Below are 21,709 nucleotides of genomic sequence, written 5' to 3'. Positions count from 1 at the left end.
TGACAGCTAGCATTCTTTTTGGTGATCTGGGTTTCTTTCCAATACTAACCTAGACATCAGCGTTAAATCTAACAGATGCAAACAGGTCTTATAAAACAAGGCTTGTCCATTTAACTGTTCATTGAATATAACAAAAAAGTAGAGAACAGTGGTATAGCCTATCAGTTTTACAAGATGTTAAAGGAGAAGTCCGTCGTTTATAAAATCTTGCAGCAAACAGGGGGAGAGGTGAGTTGATTACAAGTAGGAACTTACCTCTCCCCATGCCCGTGCTGAGCGGCAGGACTAGCCGTAGGACCTCTGCCGGAAGGCATTTGCCTCTGAGTTTTGATGACTTCATGACTCAGGGGAAAAGGCCTGTCCCGGCTGGTGGACTGGCCACTCAGCCAATTAGTGACTCGAGCCACGAGTCCATCAGCCGGGTTGTGATGTGTCAGCGCCGGAGATCCTGGAGCCTGGCGAGGTCCCACGGCCGCTCACCTCAGACATAAGGAGAGGTAAGTTAGTACTTGTAGTAAATTTCCCCCTGCTGGCTGCAAAATTTTATAAATCGACGGACTTCTCCTTTAATGGTTAAACTAGTCAACTGTCCTCGTAGATCTTTATTTATGTTAGGTCCAAAGCATCAAGTGACACCCCAAACCCTTTAGCAGCCCTCTAGATGAGCGTCTATCCATGTGAGGTTTAGATACATATTCCCCCTGATGCTCATACACAACCAACATTATATTCTCTGATTCCATAACGGAGTGATTCGGTTTTGTAAGACTTGATCATTAAGACATAACAAGTTCACAAGGAAGCTTTTCAGGCCGTTAAAAATATATTGTTTCCTCCACCTTAGAATGTTTCTAGAGAATGACAATTACCCAGCAGCAATTTGGTTTTGCAGTTCTTTAGTGAGCTCCATTTACAGCCGCTAGCAAGACTCGCGGAAGTAAAAGAAAAGATCATTTTTTAATAAGTTAATAATCAGACTCTACAATTATGTTTCATGCGGAGGCCCGAATGCTAATGTTGGTATTTTCTTTATACATTTTACTCTTCTTTATTTCCAGAACAGTCGTGCAACAGCTCATCTTTTATATGTAAAAATGGAAAATGTGTACCTGAGGGAGTTCTTTGTGACACCACGGATGACTGTGGAGATGGATCTGATGAGAGAGGCTGCCATCTAAATGAATGTTTAAGTAAAAGAGTCAGTGGTTGCTCCCAAGACTGTCAAGATCTCCCGGTTGGATACAAGGTTAGTAGTCAATATTTATAAGATTATGTTTGAAGAACATGTAGGGATGAATTATTCATGGGATTAATTTGCTGTCGGTGAAGCCGTCCTTTTTTTATCTTATGGGCGTGTAGGCAGCGGTACAATTTGTGAAAAATATCGGTTATCTTACATATAAAGCTTTAAGAACATATTAGGTTCTTGAGATAAATTTACTAAATGGCCAATATTTCTAGCTTGAAGTAGATGTTTGGTAAGGGCATGGCATAATTGGTCTAGGCTTAGAGAAAAACAGTGCCCTGCCGGTTGTCATACTGTTTGTAGTATTGAAGCTCGACCATATTCACTTCAGCAGAACCTCATTGCTATACAAGACACTAACCAACTAGAGGTGAAAATTTTTTAAAAATATTTCTGTTGGATTTGATTTGGATTCAAATTTGACCTGATTGACCCGAAAAGTCATTAATGACATTCTGTAAGAAGAACAAGAGAACACAGCGCTACATGTGCTGTTATACTGAGGGATTCTAGCCTCAAGCGGATACTAGCGGATTTGCTGGAAGGTGCAGCCCACGTCTTCCAAAGTCCCGCTAGCTTCTCACTTCATACAGATTTAATATGGAGTTCAGTGTATAAATTTGTATCCTTGAAACTTTATCTTTAGCTCATTTTAAATAATTTATCACCCTCAAAACATATCAAATAATGAATATAAATTAAACATTAAAGGACAACTCCCACAAAAATTTTTTTTTGCTCATTTAACACACATTACAAAGTTATATAACTTTGTAATGTGGTTAAATACCCGGCCTGGCCCCCTTCCCCCACTTTCGGACCCCCGACCCCCCACCCCGGAAGTTAAGGAATGTATACATTACCTATTACGATCGTCACGGTCCTCTTCTCCGGGGCGGCATCTGGTGACGACGACGTCAGAGCCGAGGGGCGGTCCGGGTCTTCTTCCTCCTCGGCGTCTTCATGCAAAGTGAATGGGGATGAAAAGGCTGCTGGTGCACATGCGCACCAGCAGCCTTTTCATTGGCTGGAGCGCATCACATGGCTTCCAGCTTGCTCAGCCCTGATTGGCTGAGCTTGCTGGAAGCCATGTGATGCGCTCCAGCCAATGAAAAGGCTGCCGGTGCGCAAGCGCACTGGCAGCCTTTTCCATCCCCTGGACCCGGAAGTTGGAGACATCGCTGGATGGCGGAAGGCGGCGACGGAGAGGCGGACGGCGGGCGAATCGAGTGGCGATCGTCACCGGAGAGATGGTGAGTATGGTGTCTGTGTGTGTCTGTGTTTTTTTTTTTTTTTGGGGTCCCGCGGGAGTTGTCCTTTAATAAAAGTTATCAAACAAGCCCTGATATTGTCTTTAACTAATGTGTTACCTAAATTTTCTTTAATTGATTAAAGTCAAATACAAAAACTTGTTCTTTTATTCTAATCTATTTTCTGACCGTAATTTTTTTTTATTATTTCACATTTTGAACATTGTTATGGGATGGCCATTTTGCTTGAGCTGTTCTTAACAGCATTTAGTGACCTGCTTTACAGCAGGCCTCATGGACATAGATGACAATAGACCCTGTCCCATTGAGATGAATGTGAAACAAGTGAGCTCTGTGACCTTTAAAGAGGTAATTTCACAGGAAGCTGCTATGGTCTCCTCTATTTAATGGTGTCACATGATGCTACAATGCTGTACAGATCACTTTACAGCAGCCTCCTCTTATCACCACCAACACAGCAGTAAGTCTTAGCTTAGCTTTAGAACCAGTGGTAAGAATGAAAACTGCAAGATTTCAGGTTTATATTATAATATAGATATAAAAATGAAAAAGTTAGAAAAAGCAGTAACCAAAAAATTCTTTAAAAATATGTTTAACATAAAGACATTTCAAAACAATAAGTCATTTTCTGATGACACAATTCCTTTAAAGGGGTATACTCATCTAGAAACAGATATATAGTACAAAAGTACTTTTGTATTTTTGCCCATTTTCTCTTATACCATCACCTACAGTAGGTCCCCAACCAATGTTCTCCGATTTGTGAGTGGTGGCCAAGCTGATAATATCCTTGGGTGGTCAGGACTTCGGGAGCTGGTAATTATGCTTTTTCAGCTTCTATGTCTCCCTCAGAGATCACGCACATCTCCAGGGCGTGTGCAATCTCGGTGGGAGACATAAAGGTGCAACCTAATCTCCCGTCACCGCCACCAGGCCAGGAACTGAGAGTGGGATCTCAATCGGGTGGGTGAGATTACCCCTTTAAGTGAAAGTCTTTATATATTCTCATGAAAAATTACATATATATATATGTATATATATATATATATATATATATCCTCAAGATATAATAAAATTTAAGCCTACATGTCCTAAAAGACTCTGGGTCATTAATGATATTACTTATAGTTAGTGAAAGAGGTCTTCTTAGGGTTAGGTGTCCAGCCGGATATGTCAATCACTGACCAGCACCCCCACTAATTAGGTGTTTAGTGCCCTCACTACTGGGAGCAGCTGGCTTAGTATAGTGGGCAGACCTGGCTACTTCAGCTCAGCCGTCATTCATCTAACCAGGAGCTGAGCTACAGTTACACATTGGCAACGCTACAAGAGGAGTGAAGCCAACTGCTTCCAACCCTATACACTGTGTGGTACAGGGGCATTGAACAGCTAACCGGGGGGTGGGGGGGCACTTTCCTGTGGATAGAACATCAATTTGTTTTCCCCAGAAAACACCTTTGAAATATGCAGGGTATGATTATTGTATAACATGCCTAGCTGACAGAGGAAGCACCCCAAAGAGATGCCCCTACACTTCAATGATCCTATGATAACACAACCCCACCCTTCCTACATCTCTTCAGGTTATTTGTAGCTTAATATTGTAAAATCCAAACCCTTTAAAGCAATTCTGCACAGATTACCCACCCCCAAACAGGTGGTGCTGTTTTTTTACACTTTGTTATGCCATGTCTGAGGGTCAGATGAAAAATAAGTTTTATCCAGGCGGCACGCTGAGGTGGGGAGTCAATGGGGCAGGGCCTAGAGCAACGGTGCCTTAGGAGTGCCATGCCTCTGTCCCCCACCTCTCTCTTTATTTTTTCCATGCCCCTTGGCTGGATGGAGGTGGGGAGAGAGGCGCTGCAGGCCTAGGGTTTGGATGCTCTAGGCCCCACCTCATTGACTCCCCAAACAACTGGAATAAAACAAAATATGTTCGACCACAGGAGAAAGGCTGACCTTCCATACTGGACATGGCTTGATGAAGTGTACAAAATGATACCAACCGGTACAGATTTGCTTTAACATTATTTAAAGTATTAATTCTGACTCTTTTATCCTCATGTTCTTTGATTTTTTTTAATCTGAAAAATGTGTATTAGGATAAGTTAAAATTGCAAGTTGTGTGTACTCTTCCCAGCACTAAGTACATTTGTAATGAATGACATAGGCAATTGTCTTGTCCAGCTTTAGGTTGAGACATAGAATTACACAGCAGCAAAATGGAGCACTTCAACCAGGCAACACGTCCATAAACCTCTTAACAGTCTCTTACAGTCATTTGTCGTTAAAGTATTTACCCCCCGTTTCCCGACAGACTGAATAAATGCTTTTAAAGGTTACCTCTCATTCTCAAGAGCTGATTCACCATGTATCCAATTGGGGAAAAAATATTCTAAAGGATGAAAACCTGCAAGGCTGAAACAAATCGTTCAAAGTCACTGTGGTTTTTGTGGCGGTTGTAGTTTTCGGCTTGCCGAGGGCTCTGTCTTATTTGTGCTCAAATGTCACATTGTGTAAAACAGAAAATAAACCAATCCAGCTGAATAAGCTTTATTATTATTATTTTTTTTACTTTGTCAGATTGTTTCTTTTCAATTTATAAATAAAGTTTTAAAATATGTCACCAGTAGTTATAATTTAATACATGACACCTGGAGGATTCTGTTAAAAATGCCACATTGATACTTAATGATCTGATGAGGTCGACGGCCTGAGGGTTGAATCTGACGTCTGGGATTTAAGGGCTTGTAAAGTTTTGAAATAGTTTTTTTTTTTTTTTTATTATTATTATTGCTTCAGTGCAGTTTTTCAAATCTGTGGTCCTCTGTCGATTGTAAGGCTGGGTTCACACACAGTATATTTCAGGCAGTATTTGGTCCTCATGTCAGGTCCTCATAGCAACCAAAACCAGGAGTGGATTGAAAGCACAGAAAGTAGGGATGGTCCGAACCCTCCGAGGTTCAGGTTCGTATGAACCCGAACGCTCGGCATAAGATTCCCGCTGTCTGCCCGCTCCGTGGAGCGGGTGGATGCAGTGGGATGACCGCCTGGAAAACTGGGATACAGCCTATGGCTATGGCTGTATCCCAGTTTTCCAGGCGGTCCTCCCGCTGGATCCGCCCGCTGCACGGAGCGGGCAGACAGCGGGGATCATTACCGAGAGTTCGGGTTCGTACGAACCCAAACCGAACTCGGTTCTGACCATCCCTAACAGAAAGGCTATGTTCACATGATGTTGTAATTGAATGGATGGCCGTCATTTATTGTCAAATATTTGCTGTCATGCAAAGTATGAACAGAAGCAGGCATTCTTATTACAGAAAGGAGTCCCTGTCTGTGTAGTCCACTAAAAGCTGGGCTGAACGTAGTGCACACAGTGAATACAAAAGGGGGAATTTATCATTGCGTACCCTGGAGTATGCCAAGAAAAAGGATCAGATTGTCTACTGCTTTTTACCTACGTACGGTGCGCTTGCCTGATTGGTGGGTACGGGGGTGATAAGGGGAGAATGAGGTGTGCCTGATTTATCATGATTTATGCCTGTAAGTAGGTTAAAATCATGGCAGAACTCTGCACCTGCAATGTGTGCACCTTTTAGCGATCCCAATGCTGATAAATTCAATTAGTAAGCCCAACACTGATAAATTCCGAAATCAGAAAAGAATCGCAAAAAGTTTGAGTTCTATTTATTCAAAATTTTATGGAAAAAAACAAACACAATCTTAAAAACATTGGAAGCATGGGAGCTATACAGTTTGACTTTGATGTTAGTTGTAAGAATGGCATAGTCTCACGAGCCATGCTGTTACTATAACTTCAGGATTTGCATGGATTGCTGGGCTATGCCATTGTGTACCTCCCCCTCTTTGTCTGTTTTCAGCTTTCCAATCACAGGCTTAAGGAGGCCAGAAAGCCATCTTTAAGAGATAGAAATACATCTTTGATTGTTTTTATGGTTGGTGCAACCATTTTTGTTGCTCAGTAAATCAAAAATAACATAAAAAAGAATATACTGTACATATGTCTCCATGGTTACAGACTAAAGATTAGGGCTATGTTCACACTTGGTAAGACACCGGCCATTCTAAAACCCGGACGGATCATGGAACGGCTGGTCTCAGGAAAGATCATCCCGTCCGGTACTGCAGTACCGGACGGATCATCTTTAGCGCCGCTTAGTTCTGATGCGGGGGCATCCGTGCACGCCCCCATCAGAACTTCCCACTGCACACAATGGAGCATGCGGCCGGAGCCGCACGCTCCATAGTGTACACTGACATGGTTTTCTGCGGCAGCTATTCATTGAATAGCAGCCGAAGAAAACTGACATGTCAGTTTCTTGCTGCGCCGCTAGGGATCCCGGACGGGCTGTATACTATGTGTATACACTCCGGCTGGGATTCCTTAGAAGGCAGCAATACTTGCTGTAGAAATCACGGCCATTGTTACAATGGCCGTGATTACTACGGAACTTACGTAGTGTGAACATAGCCTAACCCTGTATAGTCGTATGTGGTCCAGTGCTACTCCACATGATTCTATTGTCTTTAGGTTAGTATCAAGAAAATATCCTGCTCAGGGAACAGCATATGGATGATGGATCATGCCACAACCATGAAAACAAAGATTTTAATTCTAGACTGTTTGCAAAAGTTGCTTCATACAGATGTCTTTTCTGTACTCTTGGCTGCACATATACCGAGATGAACAGCTTAGAAAATGTCAATGGTTGTGTAATACTCTATCAGGAGATGTTTACACCATATGGGGGAGATTTATCAAACATGGTGTAAAGTGAAACTGGCTCAGTCGCCCCTAGCAACCAATCAGATTCCACCTTTCATTCTTCACAGACTCTTTGGAAAATGAAAGGTGGAATCTGATTGGTTGCTAGGAGCCAGTTTCACTTTACACCATGTTTAATAAATCTTCCCCTATGTGTCTACATTGGCCACCCAGTGTTTGTGATGGGGATTGCAGCCTGTTTGCAGTTTTTCTAACATATTAATTAGGCTGGGTTCACACTACGTATATTTCAGTCAGTATTGTGGTCCTCATATTGCAACCAAAACCAGGAGTGGATTAAAAACACAGAAAGGATCTGTTCACACAATGTTGAAATTGAGTGGATGGCCGCCATATAACGGCAAATAACTGTCATTATTTCAATATAACAGCCGTTGTTTTTAAAATAACAGCAAATATTTGCCATTAAATGGCGGCCATCCACTCAATTTAAACATTGTGTGAACAGATCCTTTCTGTGTTTTTAATCCACTCCTGGTTTTGGTTGCAATATGAGGACCACAATACTGACTGAAATATACGTAGTGTGAACCCAGCCTAAAGGTGGGTGTCTAGTGAAAATCTTTTTCTTTCAAATCAACTGGTGTCAAAAAGTTATATAGATTTGTTATTTATTTAGTTTAAAAAATCTCAAGTCTTCCAGTACTTATTAGCTACTATATGTCCTGCAGGAAGTGTTGTTGTTGTTGTTGTTTTTTTTTTTTTTTTTTTTACACAGTGCTCTCTGCTGACATCTCTGGCCGGGCAAGAACTCTCCACAGCAGAAAAGGTTTTCTATTAGAATCCCTATAGAAAACCTCTCCTGCTCCGGACAGTTCCTTTTTTGGCCAGAGATGTCAGCAGAGAGCACTGTGGCAGACTGAAAATAAAACATTTCCTGCATGACATACAGCAACTAATAAGTACTGGAAGACTTGAGATTTTTAAATAGAAGTAAATTACCAATCTATATAACTTTCTGATACCCGTTGATTTGAAAGAAAAAGATTTTGGCTGGACAATCTCTTTAAGATAAACTTCTGTATTTGTATCATATCGTTCTTAATTAAATTTGCTCCTAATGGACACATCTGTATTCTGATACTGGCAAAGCAGCAATAACAAATTGATTGCAAAAGTATATTTACCTTTAAAGGTTTATAGAAATATATTCCTCGTGTTTGTATCAGGAATATTCAGTATAAGATGACCCCTCCAGCAATTAAACTGAATAATGATGTCTGACACTAACATATTATAAATGGTGTATGTCTCTTTAAGGCCGAGTATAGGAGCAGCACATTACCCATTGGGCTTATACCAACATGTGTGAGAACGTCACCTGTGCTCAGCCATAAAGATTCAGTATGTACAAATAAAGGATAAAGCCCTATTTACCGGACCACCTTGCAGCATCAGATCGAAGCTAAAGGAGGTTGTAAAGCAAACATGATGATAGATTCAGAACGCTAAAACAGCTTCACCGCATTTATTTTGTCTTATAAAATCTAGTTAGCTTAAAGTGAATGGAGCGCAGAACAGATCTACTGCAAAATAGGGAAATATCAAAGTGCCCCGGCAATGGCAGCTAGATAGATAGATAGATAGGAGATAGATAGATAGGAGATAGATAGATAGGAGATAGATAGATAGATAGATAGATAGATAGATAGGAGATAGATAGATAGATAGGAGATAGATAGATAGATAGATAGATAGATAGATAGATAGATAGATAGGAGATAGATAGATAGATAGATAGATAGATAGATAGATAGATAGGAGACAGATAGATAGATAGATAGATAGATAGATAGATAGATAGGAGACAGATAGATAGATAGATAGATAGATAGATAGGAGATAAATAGATAGATAGATAGATAGATAGATAGATAGATAGATAGATAGATAGATAGATAGATAGGAGATAGATAGATAGATAGATAGATAGATAGGAGACAGATAGATAGATAGATAGATAGATAGATAGATAGATAGATAGATAGATAGGAGATAGATAGGAGACAGATAGATAGATAGATAGATAGATAGATAGATAGATAGATAGATAGGAGATAGATAGATAGATAGATACTACAGAGATAGACATGGAAGAGATAAATAGACCCAAAATGGATGGATAGATATGTACTATAGATAGATAACTATGGAATTGGTAAATGGATAGATAGGGAATTGTAAGAATTTATTTTTACTTTTATCTCATATGTATTATTATTATTATTATTATTATTATTATTAAATATTGATGAGTAGCAATGGGATTTATTCATATTTTCTTTCCTGTTTCAGTGTCAGTGTTGGCCCGGATTTCGATTAAAGAATGATGGGAAGACGTGTGTGGACATTGATGAATGTTCCGACGGTTTTCCCTGTAGCCAGCAATGCATCAATACTTATGGGACGTACAAGTGCTTGTGTTCAGACGGGTATGAAATCCACCCTGAGAATCAACATGGGTGCAAATCTCTATCAGGTATCACAATGGCATTCATGTAGTGACGGCTGACAAGTGATGTGTGCATAGATAGGAAGCTATTATGTGTTTGGCTAAGGACCGGCTGTGTGATGTTAGTCTGCTTTTTTATCTTTTGGAAGATTAGACTTTAGTTTCAACAAAACAGTATTGTTTTGTTTTTGGTGACAATTTATATGGCCACTAGACATGAGCAAACCTTGTTCATGCTTGGGTTCTGAACTCGAACGTTTTGCATTTGACGTTGGATAAAACCCTAGAAAGTCCTGAAAAACATGAATACAGCCCATAACCTGCGGCTGTATCAATCATTGGGCAGGTCCAACTTCTTCAGTCACCTGTTATGAAATGCAGAGAGTTCGGGTTTGGAAGAATTCGAGAGTGATCGATATCAGCTCATCTCTAATGGCCATTATTATTGTGTAACTTTCTTAGAAAAACAGTGCCACCCCTGTCCTCGTGTGTGTTATTACTATTGTCGAGCAGAGTTGCCGAACTTTTCGGGTTCACCAAACCTTCTCTGAACTTGAATATTCAGTATTTGACCCCTGGCGGCTACAGAAGTTGGATGCAGCCCTATAACATTTGGCTGTATTCAACTTCCCAAGCCACCAGGGGTAAAATGCTGAGTGTTCAGATTCGAAGAACATTGTTGAACCCAAACAGTTCACCAAGTCCGCTCCACGCTACTTATTACAATTCAGCTCCATTTAATTCAATGGAACAGAGCTACAATCCCCACACCCAAGCTGAGGACAGAAGTGGTGCTGTTTTTGGCCATTTTCTTAAGCCTGGACAACTTTTTGAATGTTTTGTTTAAAATTCAATTTCAATCAATCAATTAATTGTCAGATAAATAAAAACTAGTACACCTACCACAAGATGGTGACTGCATGATGTGTGTCCCGTAGAGGACTCATCAAGACTTTTGCACATGTTTTGTTCAGTTGTTAAAGTGAAATGTAACTTTTTCTTGAGTTTAGCGGAAGACCCTTTCCTTCTCCTCGCTGATCACCATGAAATTAGAAGAATGAGCACAGATGGATCTAATTACACTATGCTGAAGCAGGTTAGATGTTTAGCTATGTCAATTTGTACTGTAGTAAAAGTCAAGTGACCCCCATGAACAGCTACGATGGTAGTGGTGGTGGTGGAATTTAATAAATGGTTTTCTCAATAAATGATTTAGCATTTAAATAATTGATTGTTACGGGTCAGACAGTGGCCCCCCCAGAAGGAGGGGGGTGGGGGTGGGGGTGAAGCCACTTCTCAATGACTTACATCAGCAGTGTTAAAAAAAATAGAAAATATATTACTATCCTCGTTCCTTCCATCTTGTCTTCCTATCCTTGACCACCTAGCATCCCTCATTCTCCCTATTTCCTTTTAGATCCTTAAATTTTGATAGTGGCCCCCTACCCAGTTGGGCTCCATAGCAGCTTGATACTTGCACCCATGGTATCAATTCTCCTTTATTTAGTCCAGTTTTGACCCACATTCCTTGATTCTCCTCATCTATGTTTTTTTCTCGGGGCTGACTCATAGATTTTCTTAGCAAAATGTTTCTTATTAGGTTGACTTTTTCTTGTTTGTGTAATATTTCATGACTTTCTTTATATATATATATATATATATATATATATATATATATATATATATATAATTTTTCAACAGAGTTTTTCTATTGACACATTTTCTTTGCAATACCCTATCTGACCACACGTTGTGCTATTCAGTAAAATGTAAAATGGTATTGTAAGACACACCGCCACCTGGTGGTAGAAACTTAATCTGCAGCCAATTATATATTCTGTAATGTTTGCGATGTGCTGTACTCAGGCGCCATAACCAAAGAAATAACAACACCCACTGTTAGGCGACAATTGAACACCTGCTACATCTCGGCTTATTATCTGTGCATAAATCTGCTTATTACCTAAAACGTATACATTGTATCATGATGAATGTTGTCAAATGAAGACATGCCTATTTGTATCACACTGTATTTTTCCTAAACCATATGTCATCCTATATGTGTAATTGTGCCCTTCCATTTACTGGCAGCTTAACAACATTATCAGAATGATTGTATTCTTTGTCAGGGATTAAACAATGCAATTGCAATGGACTTTGATTACAGAGAAGAGGTTGTCTATTGGATTGATTCCAGCAGATCCAACGGAAGCCGTGTTAATCGTATGTTTGTGAATGGCAGCGACGTGAAGGTACGGCACAACCAGTAGGGAGTCTAAGCACATAGATATATAATACTTAAATTATTATCGGGCTGTTTAACTATAGAAGTACATTGTATAGGCTCTGCACAAGCTCTGCATCTGATTACTGATTCCCCACGAAACTTCATAGGATCATTGGTTCAGGACTCTTACAGAACAACATGGTTTAAAGAAACACAGTTGCGATATTGCCTTAGTTTTCTTTATTCCTAATTAGGGCCTGGACTGTAACTTTACTGTCTATTTAAAGACTCCTTTAAAATATTCCAGTTTTTGGGGACTTTTTTTTTCAGATGAGTTTTTTTTTTCTTTTTTTTTCCAATTAAATATAGTTTGCAAATTGCATTAAAGAATTTGACACAACAATAAAATAAGTAAAAAGTATAAATGCAAGAAAAGTATTTTCAAGAAAAACTGCCTTATTAAAAGGTTTTTCTCTTCTAATAAAGATGGCTCTCTTGATCTTTGACCAAGCTTTAAAAGGCAGAATCATCCTCCAAAGATTTTGCTTCTTATACTGACACCTACTTAGGACTCTTGTGCTTCTCTTTAAGGTAGTACATAACACAGCTATACCCAACGCACTTGCTGTGGACTGGATTGGGAAGAACCTCTATTGGTTTGATACAGAGAAGCGGGTTATCGAAGTGTCCAAGCTCAGTGGCTTATACCCCACCATACTTGTTAGCAAAAAGATAAAGTTTTTAAGAGACTTATCGTTGGATCCACAAACAAGGTATGGCTCGGAGTTCTTCCAAATTTTGTTCTGTTGCTCAAATGCATTCAACTACTATAGCCAATTTTTTGTAAATGATATAATATGCAGACGCTTGTCTAACCCTGTATAAGCACAATGTATAAAAAGTGTACGAGTGGATCCCATGCTTCTTCTAGTGGCACCTGCTGGTAGTCAGAAATTAAGATAAAAATGTTATCGAACTTGAGGGGTAGCTTCACACGTAACGTATCGCTGTAAATCCGCACTGTACAATTTGCTGATTTGACTAAATGAATGAACACAGCATCAAATCTGCACCATTAAAGTGACTCTGTACCCACAATCTGACCCCCCCCTCCCCCAAACCACTTGTACCTTCAGATAGCTGCTTTTAATCCAAGATCTGTCCTGTGGTCCTTTCAGCAGGTGATGCAGTTATTGTCCTAACAAAAATACTTTTAAACTTGAAGCCTGTGCCAAACGGGAGTATCTGTGCCCTAACCTTGCACCACCCCCTCCGTCCCTCCTCCCCACCCTCTTCATCATTAGGAATGCCACTGAAACATTTTTTCCATGCTAAACATTGCACAGGTCCTTAACGATCCATCCCATGTGGCGGGCTAAGACAGGTGGGAAATAGGAGGCAATCTGCGTGGAGCATTCCTAGTGATGAGGAGGGCAGGGAGGAGGGGCAGAGAGGTTGTGAAAAGTTAGGGCACAGATACTCCCGTTTGGCACAGGGCTTCAAGTTTAAAAGTATTTTTTTAGGACAATAACTGCATCACCTTCCGAACGGATCGCAGGACAGATCTTGGATTAAAAGCAGCTATCTGATGGTACAAGTGGTTTGGGGGGGTCAGATTGTGGGTACAGAGTCGCTTTAACCCCTTAACGACTGCGGGCGTATATTTACGCCCTGCGGTCGTTAAGGACGTTCAGAGCGGGGCCACGCGGCGGCCGCTCTCTGGACCACGCCGGTCCCGGGTGCCGCTTGTAGCCCAGGACCGCAGGTATTAGCGGGCACGGTCCGCCGTGCCCGCTAATACAGTATTTGGATGCAGCTGTCAAAGTTGACAGCTGCATCCGATTACCGTTTGCAGCGTCATCCCTGGTGTCTAGTGGGGAGATCGCTCCTCCGGGACAACGGAGCGATCTCCGTTACTGAAGCCGGCCGGGGACCGCTGCAAGATGGCGCCGTCCCCGGCTCGGCACTCGTTTACTTCCGGCTGCAGCAGCCGGAAGTAAACGAGTGCCTATCTCATGGATCTCTGCAGCATATCTATGCTGCAGAGATCTCTATGAGAGATCAAAGCACTTATACTAGAAATCCCCTAGAGGGGCTTCTAGTATAAGTGTAAAAGTAAAAAAAAAAAGGGTTGTTATTAATAAAAAGCCCCCTCCCCTAATAAAAGTCAGAATCACCCCCCTTTTCCCAGGTTTTTAATAAAAGTAAATAAATAAATAAACATGTTTGCTATCGCCGCGTGCGTAATCGCCCAAACTATTAATTAATCACATTCCTGATCTAGCACAGTAAACGGCGTAAGCGCAAAAAAAATCCCAAAGTGCAAAATTGCGCATTTTTGGTCACATCAAAACCAGAAAAATGTTAATAAAAAGCGATCAAAAAGCGGTATATGCGCAATCAAGGTACCGATAGAAAGTAAACATTATGGCGCAAAAAATGACACCTCACACAGCCCCATAGACCAAAGGATAAAAGCGTTATAAGCCTGGGAATAGAAACAATTTTAAGGAACATATATTTGTAAACAATGGTTTTAATTTTTTACAGGCCATCACATAATATAAAAGTTATACATGTTATATATCGTTTTAATCGTAACGACTTGTGGAACATACATAACAAGTCAATTTTACCCCAGGGCGAACAGCGTAAAAACACATATCCACTAAATACACAAAATGTGTTGTTTTTTAAATTTCACCACATATTGAATTTTTTTTCTGGTTTCGCAGTGTACTTTATGCAAAAATTAAGCCTGTCATTGCAAAGTACAATAAGTGGCGCAAAAAATAAGGGCTTGTGTGGGTTTCTAGGTGAAAAAATGCAACTGCTATGGCCTTTTATGCACAAGGAGGAAAAAACGCAAAAATCAAAATTGCCCCGGTCCTTAAGGGGTTAAAACTGCTGCGGATCCGTGATGGTGCAGATTTGATGCTGTGTTCATTTATTTAGTCAAATCTTCTGTGGATCCGCTGCGGATCAGCAGCAGAAAACCCACGCAATACGGTACATGTGAAGCTACCCTGAGGCCCTATTCCACGGAACGATTGTCAGCCATATTCGGACGATATCGGCTGTCACAGCCGATAACCGTCCCGTGGAATAGAGGGCAACTATCAGCCGACATCGTGTTGAAAAACAAGCGACTGATATAGCAGCGATCTGCTGCCGTCGCTCTGTGGAACAGGAGCGGCGGCAGCAGACTGCTGCTATCTTTTATTGGCTGCGATCTAGCGATCACCCAGGCAGCTCACCGTGGCCCCCCTGTACTCATCCACTCGCTGCCGACGTGTATAATAGCGGCGGTGGCGAGCAGGAAACAAGGAGCAAATGAGCACTGACAGCACTTTTTTGCTCCTCTCAGTCGTCCCGTGTAATAGGGGCTTTACTGTTATGTTTTCCTGCAGATTAAAACTGTTAGCTGAGGGTCCTATTAGGAGGACACTTTAACGTTTAAATGAAGAAATTTTCTAATAAAGGCGGCCATGACAGTATATGCCAAGGTAGATGGTCTTCTTCCTACACAAGTCAGGATACTGAACTCCTGGAAGTGCCATATACTCCATTGTTATACATTTACAATGCAGTCTTCAGCACTTTCAGAATTCCATACCCTGGCTTGTGTCAGAAGAGGATGGCCTACCTGCAGAAGGTGTATCCTGCCATGACCACAAGGTGAGAGGAAGAGAATAAGCTCATCGTTGGGAGTCTAATCACTGGTTCCCCCACCTATCCTGAAAACTGGGACACAAACACCCCCGCAAAAAGTGTAGCACCCACCGCACCTGCTTAGCCTCCATTCATTCTCTATGGGGCTATCGAATGTTTTTGAGAGCTGAACATATTTACTCAAAACAAGTTGGTGGGTGCAGAAAAAAAAAATTATATTATTTCTTGGCTTGTTTGAATCCTATGACATGCAAAAGCATAAATGTTATTGACTGGTGTAAGGAGTCGGTGCTGAATCCCTGTAGTTCAGTAGATATTATAGCAGCCGCTTTCACCTTTGCCTCATACAGGGAACGTCCATGCAGAATAAACATTTGGAAACTGAGGTAAACATCTTGTTTATTAACTCTGCTAGGTATTTGTACTGGATAGACTGCTGCGAGTATCCTCACGTTGGACGCGTTGGGATGGATGGATCCAATCAAAGTGTTGTCATAGAAACGATGATTTCCAGACCGACAGCTTTGACAATAGATTATGTCAACAAACGAATTTACTGGGCCGATGAGAATCATATTGAATTCTCAGACATGGATGGATTCCGTCGACACAAAGGTAGGTTACACCGCTTGGCAAGACCCCCGTGCCCTGTTGTGTCTTTTCACCGCGTTTACCATTATATTAATATAAAAGAGCAACATTATCTGGTCAGAATAAGCATGAAGGTTTGCTTAAAAAGACTGACCTTGCAAGAAATATTATTGTTGTTATATAGAGACATGTCAAAAGTTTTTATGGTTGAGGTCCAGTTATTGAGAAGCCCTTTAATCGCTAGAATGATGGGAGCTACAAGTTGGGGAGGGAAGCGCTTCTCTTGGGTTGCTCAAGTAATCAGTGGGGATCTACCTAGATCTTGACCAGTCAAAACTTTTGACATATCTCCTTAAAGGTGTTGTCAGGGCCCCGGGGAACAAAGAGACACAGGACAAATGGGCCCTATGGCTAAGACCCCCACACTGTCCCTACCTACTTGCAGTGCAGATCCTAAATGATCGTCCACAACTGGGCAGCGTTCCCTATGCTGCAGTAAGTGCAAAACGCAGACAAGACACAGTGCAGGCGAACAAGGTACAATGACAGTAGACAAGGCAAAGTCACACAGAAGGACAGGACCAAGAAGGAAGCAAGGAACCGGGGATCAAACCAATGGAGGATGAAAGCCAGAGATGCAACAAGGTAAACAGAGAACCAAAAGCCGGAGATAGTATCAAGAAGAACTAAGGACAAGGCAAGGAACACTGGGGACTAAGCAAGGTAAACAGAACCAAAAGACAAGGAAAGGCAAAAAGGCTGGCAAAGGGATCAGGAAACCAGACAATATGACAAAGGCTGGATCTAGCTGAACAGACAAACTGGACAAAGTTATCAAGAGCCCAGAGTGAAGGGAGAGACCAAGCTATAAGGGAACAGAAGTCCCGGACTCCAAGCTGATAGGTAGAGCAGGAGAAACACACAAGAGAATCACAGAAAGCCAGAGGTGAAGAGACCTGTCAATCAGAAGACAGCAGAGACAATTCTTGAATAGACCACAGCAAAGAAAGTGCAGGGAGAACTGAGAAAACATGGACCGGATCACAGAAGACAAAGACAAAGAACAGAATAAAACCAGGCACGGATTTGATGCCAAAAGCGCAGCCTTTGGCACAAAGGTCAGATCTTCACCGCAGAGGGTGGCACTAATGTCTTTTCAGGCACAATCATGACAGGTGTCTTCACAAACCGGATCCGCAGAGGATTTCACACTGCGAATTTGCAGCGAAATCCGCTGCTGATCCATTGCCAGTTAAACCCTATGAGAATAGATAGGAGTGAACCCTCCGCGGCCGGAACATACATCACCTGCTCCCCACTCCGGCTTGCTTTGGGGGTTCCCGGCTTGACGTCCCGCTCATCCAATCAGTGGCTGTGGCGGGGCAGATCACTGATTGGCTGAGCGGGACAAGCAGAAGGTGGAAACCCCTGAAGGTGCTGTATGCTCCAGCTGGTGGTGGTGGTGGTGGGGGGTAACTTACAGTACATACTTGTAGCGGGATGTCAATCCTGCGTCGAGTAAGTATTCTCTTAGGGATGAAATGGCAATGGATCCGCAGCTGATTTCTCTGTGAATTTACATTGTGAAATCCGCTGCGGATCCGTTGTGTGTGAAGGCAGCCTTAGACGCTGTTCTCACCTTGGCCTTCAGGTAGCACTTGCATGATTATTTGGGAAAAATCATAGGAAATATTGTACATTGCCAAATATTCTATCCTGTGTAATACAGTGGATATCGATAATATTATTTATAGAGATGAGCGCAACTCGAGTATGCTCAAGTCCAATTATTCGGCATTTGAATATCAGTGGCTGAAGAAGTTGGATGCAGCCCTAAGGCGTCCTGGAAAACATGGATACAGTCATAGGCCATAGGCTGTATTCATGTTTTCCCGGACTGCCTTGGGCTGCATGCAACTTCTTCAGCTACCGGTATTCAAATGCCGAACGGTCAGACTGGCGCATACTTGAGTTGATTGAGTAATTTTTCATTATTTCCTATAGAGCACACTAGTTCATATGCCATTTCTTCTCTATGCTCACGTAGTGAAGGTCAGCACAGGCTTTAGCTTTGGCTTAGTAATGGACCTTGGGGGATCTGTGAAATAAAACCAATGAGGAAAGAAACAGTTTTCGGTAGATGTAAGGCTTTTCATGAATGCCCAAAAGTTTATTTATTTTTAAATCTGTCAGTTTTAATATAAAATCACAATATTTACATAGGCAAAAAAAGGTGTCAGCCACGCAGTAGGAGACAACAACTTGCATATTCTCTTAGTGCATGTTATTATAAGCAACTACTTGTGAAATCCACAATATATTTTTAAACCTTATTAAAATTCTAATCTATGTGAAAAAAAATGTTCACCTGCCAATGACACAGTTTAGCAAAAAGTTTATATAGACCTTCAGAATCCCCGTAGTTTTAGCATCTCTGGTCCACAGTCCCTTATACAGGCACATGACTGTTCCAGCTAGTCTCTGGATGATCTTAGACAGTGTAGCATAAGCACCCAGCGCCGGGACAAGGAGTTTTGGTGCCTTAGGCAGAGAAGGCAAATGGAACCCTCCCCTGCATAAAAAAGACATATATATTCACATAGTGTACAGCCTCCACAGTGTATAGCCCCTCACGGTGTATAGCCCCCCACACACACATATCACCACCCCATAGTGACTAAATATTACCACTACACAAAGGAAAAATAATATCTTGAACGCACTGCTTAATGACTGAATAATACAAGTACCCCTGTACAAAGTCCAGCATTAACACCCCCCCCCCCACACACACACACACACACAGTGACAGTATAACAAACAGGGTGCAGTTACATACAGTGACTCACAGGTGATGTCTCCTCTCATCAGAGCCGTTCACTTTCTCTTTTCTTCTTCGTTCAGATCCGGCTCCATCATGGAGACTTCTGTTAGCCATGACTTGTCCCCGCAGCATCTATCGGACAGACATTTTAGGCTCCACAATTTATCAACACTCTCCTCACCCCTATACCGTACCTCATCCATAGTGCCCCAGCGTGAACAGTTCCCGCTATCTGACATCTACACAGTAACTAACCCTTTCCCTTCTCTATGCTGTAAATACTTCCATTTTGCCCTGACACTTTGAGATCCCTTCTGCACTTCCACACTATAAAATGCTGTAGTCCCTCTCCTCTGTCCTCATAATCCCCCTGTAGTCCCTGTCCTCTCTCCTCATAATCCCCCTCCTTTGCCCCCTCCAATGTCCCCCTGTGTCTTCGCCACTTCCCGGATAAGTAAAAAAAAAATAAGCCATCTACTCACCTCACCAATCGTTCCCATACTGCTGTGGCCTTTGGATGCTTCCTTCTTCAGGCTGCTCACAGATCTCATGGACAAGCCTGACCAGGAAGGCATAACTGGCTGCTCCAGATCACTTCTAGATCGCAGCCCTAACACAGCCTGCCATCCAGAAGTGAATGGCACAGAGCAGAGAACTGATCGCTGCCTGCTCTGAGCTTCCTGTCAGCTGTGTGTGCGCCCTTATAAGGACACATACACAGCTGACAGCAGGGGCGCCTGTACAGTGCAGGAGCAGGGAGTCCGGTGTCAAACTGGAGTCCCTGCTTCTGCACATATTCCTGGAACATCAGTCTCTGCTCCTGTAGTGAGTGGCCATGCATTTAATATAATGCAAGGCCACTCACTGTGTGGACACTTATCATTCACCACCAGATGGCGCCCTAGGCTATCACCTACCCCTGACTACCCTTTGTCCCGGCCCTGTAAGCACTGCAGCTAGTGGGAATTCTCCTACCATGTCATCTTCTTCTGTCTTTTTAAGTGAAGTCATTTGAATCTATGCCTTGTTTTCCCAGCTTTGGTTGGTGTTCCCTTTTTATTTCCCTTTTACTCCCCTTTTACTCAAGCTATATAGTCTTACTAGCCCAGCTATGTGCTGCATGTTTCTTGATATGATTTAATGTCTGTTTCATGCTCTATGTTCACCTGTGATTTCCTTTTACTTGGAGAGTAACTTTTTAGAATTTCAGTATTTTTGCGTATTAAGTTCTCTCGATCTAGTTTTCAAAACCTAATTTCATTGAGATAGTGTTTTGTTGTTTTTTCTGTTGTATTCTTCCTCTTTGTTATTTGTACATTATTTAACCATCCTGTTCACTACTACAACGGGTTAAAGGGGTTGTCCGGCGATAAAAAAATATTCACAGAATAACACACATTACAAAGTTATACAACTTTGTAATGTATGTTATGTCTGTGAATGGCCCCCTTCCCCGTGTCCCACCACCCCCCACCCGTGTACCCGGAAGTGTGGTGCGCTATACATACCTGTCACGTGCCGACCACGGTCTCTGATCCTCAGCAGTGACGTCTTCTTCGGGCGGCCAGCGGATCTTCCCAAGTGCTGGCCGCCCTCTGCAGCGTCATCAGCCGCTCAGCCACGATTGGCTTAGCACAGTTATGCTCAGCCAATCGCGGCTGAGCTTCGGATGACGCTGCAGAGGGCGGCCAGCACTCGGGAAGATCCGCTGGCCGCCCGAAGAAGACGTCATTGCTGAGGATCGGAGACCGTGGTCGGCACGTGACAGGTATGTATAGCGTACCACACTTCCGGGTACACAGGTGGGGGGTGGTGGGACACGGGGAAGGGGGCCATTCACAGACATAACATACATTACAAAGTTGTATAACTTTGTAATGTGTGTTATTCTGTGAATAATTTTTTATCGCCGGACAACCCCTTTAATGTCATGTTGAGTTGACATTTGTATTATTACTTCTGACATTGATACAAGCTTATATGATTTCCTTGTATGACTACCATACATGTCCTACCATAAGTCCTAGGTGTATATGAGCCCTGGAATCCAGTATTAGGATGCTAAATGTCATTCTTGGTTCTGCAGTCTAGAGATGCATCAGCATTATTACAAGATCATAAACTGAAATAATGGGCATACCCCCTTTGTACTATGCCATGCCCCCCTGCCTGCCAACCTAGTGAGCAGGGCAAAGACCAGGCAAAAGTTAAAATTTTTCGGCAGAAATATATTGTTTATGCAAACAAATTTTCTTATGCCATTTTATAGGTATAATAATCCAGAAAAAAAGTAGAAATGAAGCAGCACTCACCACCATGTACATGAAAACATCAGTGCTTGTTTATTTCATCTGTCCATGTTGACATACCCAATTCAGCAGGTAAGATGCATACAACTCATATTGGTAACAGGTACTGTACATAGCAAAATAAATTTTGCGTCTTTTCGTCCTGCGTTTATTCCTTGCTCTGAGTCCATGCTTTCCACTTCCATAGTGGTAGCTTTATATCCTTTTTATAGCAGCGTGCACAGGTATAAAAAAGTTATAAATTCACAAGATTTCAAGCAGACATGGGAGCTATATTTTCCGGTAACACAATAAGCATGCTATGCCG

The 21,709-nt window shown here is 42.0% G+C and overlaps 1 protein-coding gene across 1 annotated transcript in view; it reads left to right on the top strand.

Annotated features, from left to right (window-relative positions):
- The window catches only part of LRP1B (LDL receptor related protein 1B), a 631,601-nt gene that overhangs the window by 458,464 nt on the left and 151,428 nt on the right, over nt 1–21,709 (top strand). Inside the window, exons 53-58 of the mRNA XM_069982660.1 lie at nt 1,059–1,246; nt 9,623–9,806; nt 10,790–10,875; nt 11,909–12,031; nt 12,598–12,779; nt 16,094–16,293. Coding sequence (XP_069838761.1) covers nt 1,059–1,246; nt 9,623–9,806; nt 10,790–10,875; nt 11,909–12,031; nt 12,598–12,779; nt 16,094–16,293 — 963 coding nt within the window. The remainder of the gene's footprint in view (nt 1–1,058; nt 1,247–9,622; nt 9,807–10,789; nt 10,876–11,908; nt 12,032–12,597; nt 12,780–16,093; nt 16,294–21,709) is intronic.

The sequence above is a fragment of the Dendropsophus ebraccatus genome, chromosome 9 (assembly GCF_027789765.1).
Source record: "Dendropsophus ebraccatus isolate aDenEbr1 chromosome 9, aDenEbr1.pat, whole genome shotgun sequence".
Classification (NCBI taxonomy): domain Eukaryota; kingdom Metazoa; phylum Chordata; class Amphibia; order Anura; family Hylidae; genus Dendropsophus; species Dendropsophus ebraccatus.
This window is presented reverse-complemented; position numbering and strand designations above follow the sequence as displayed.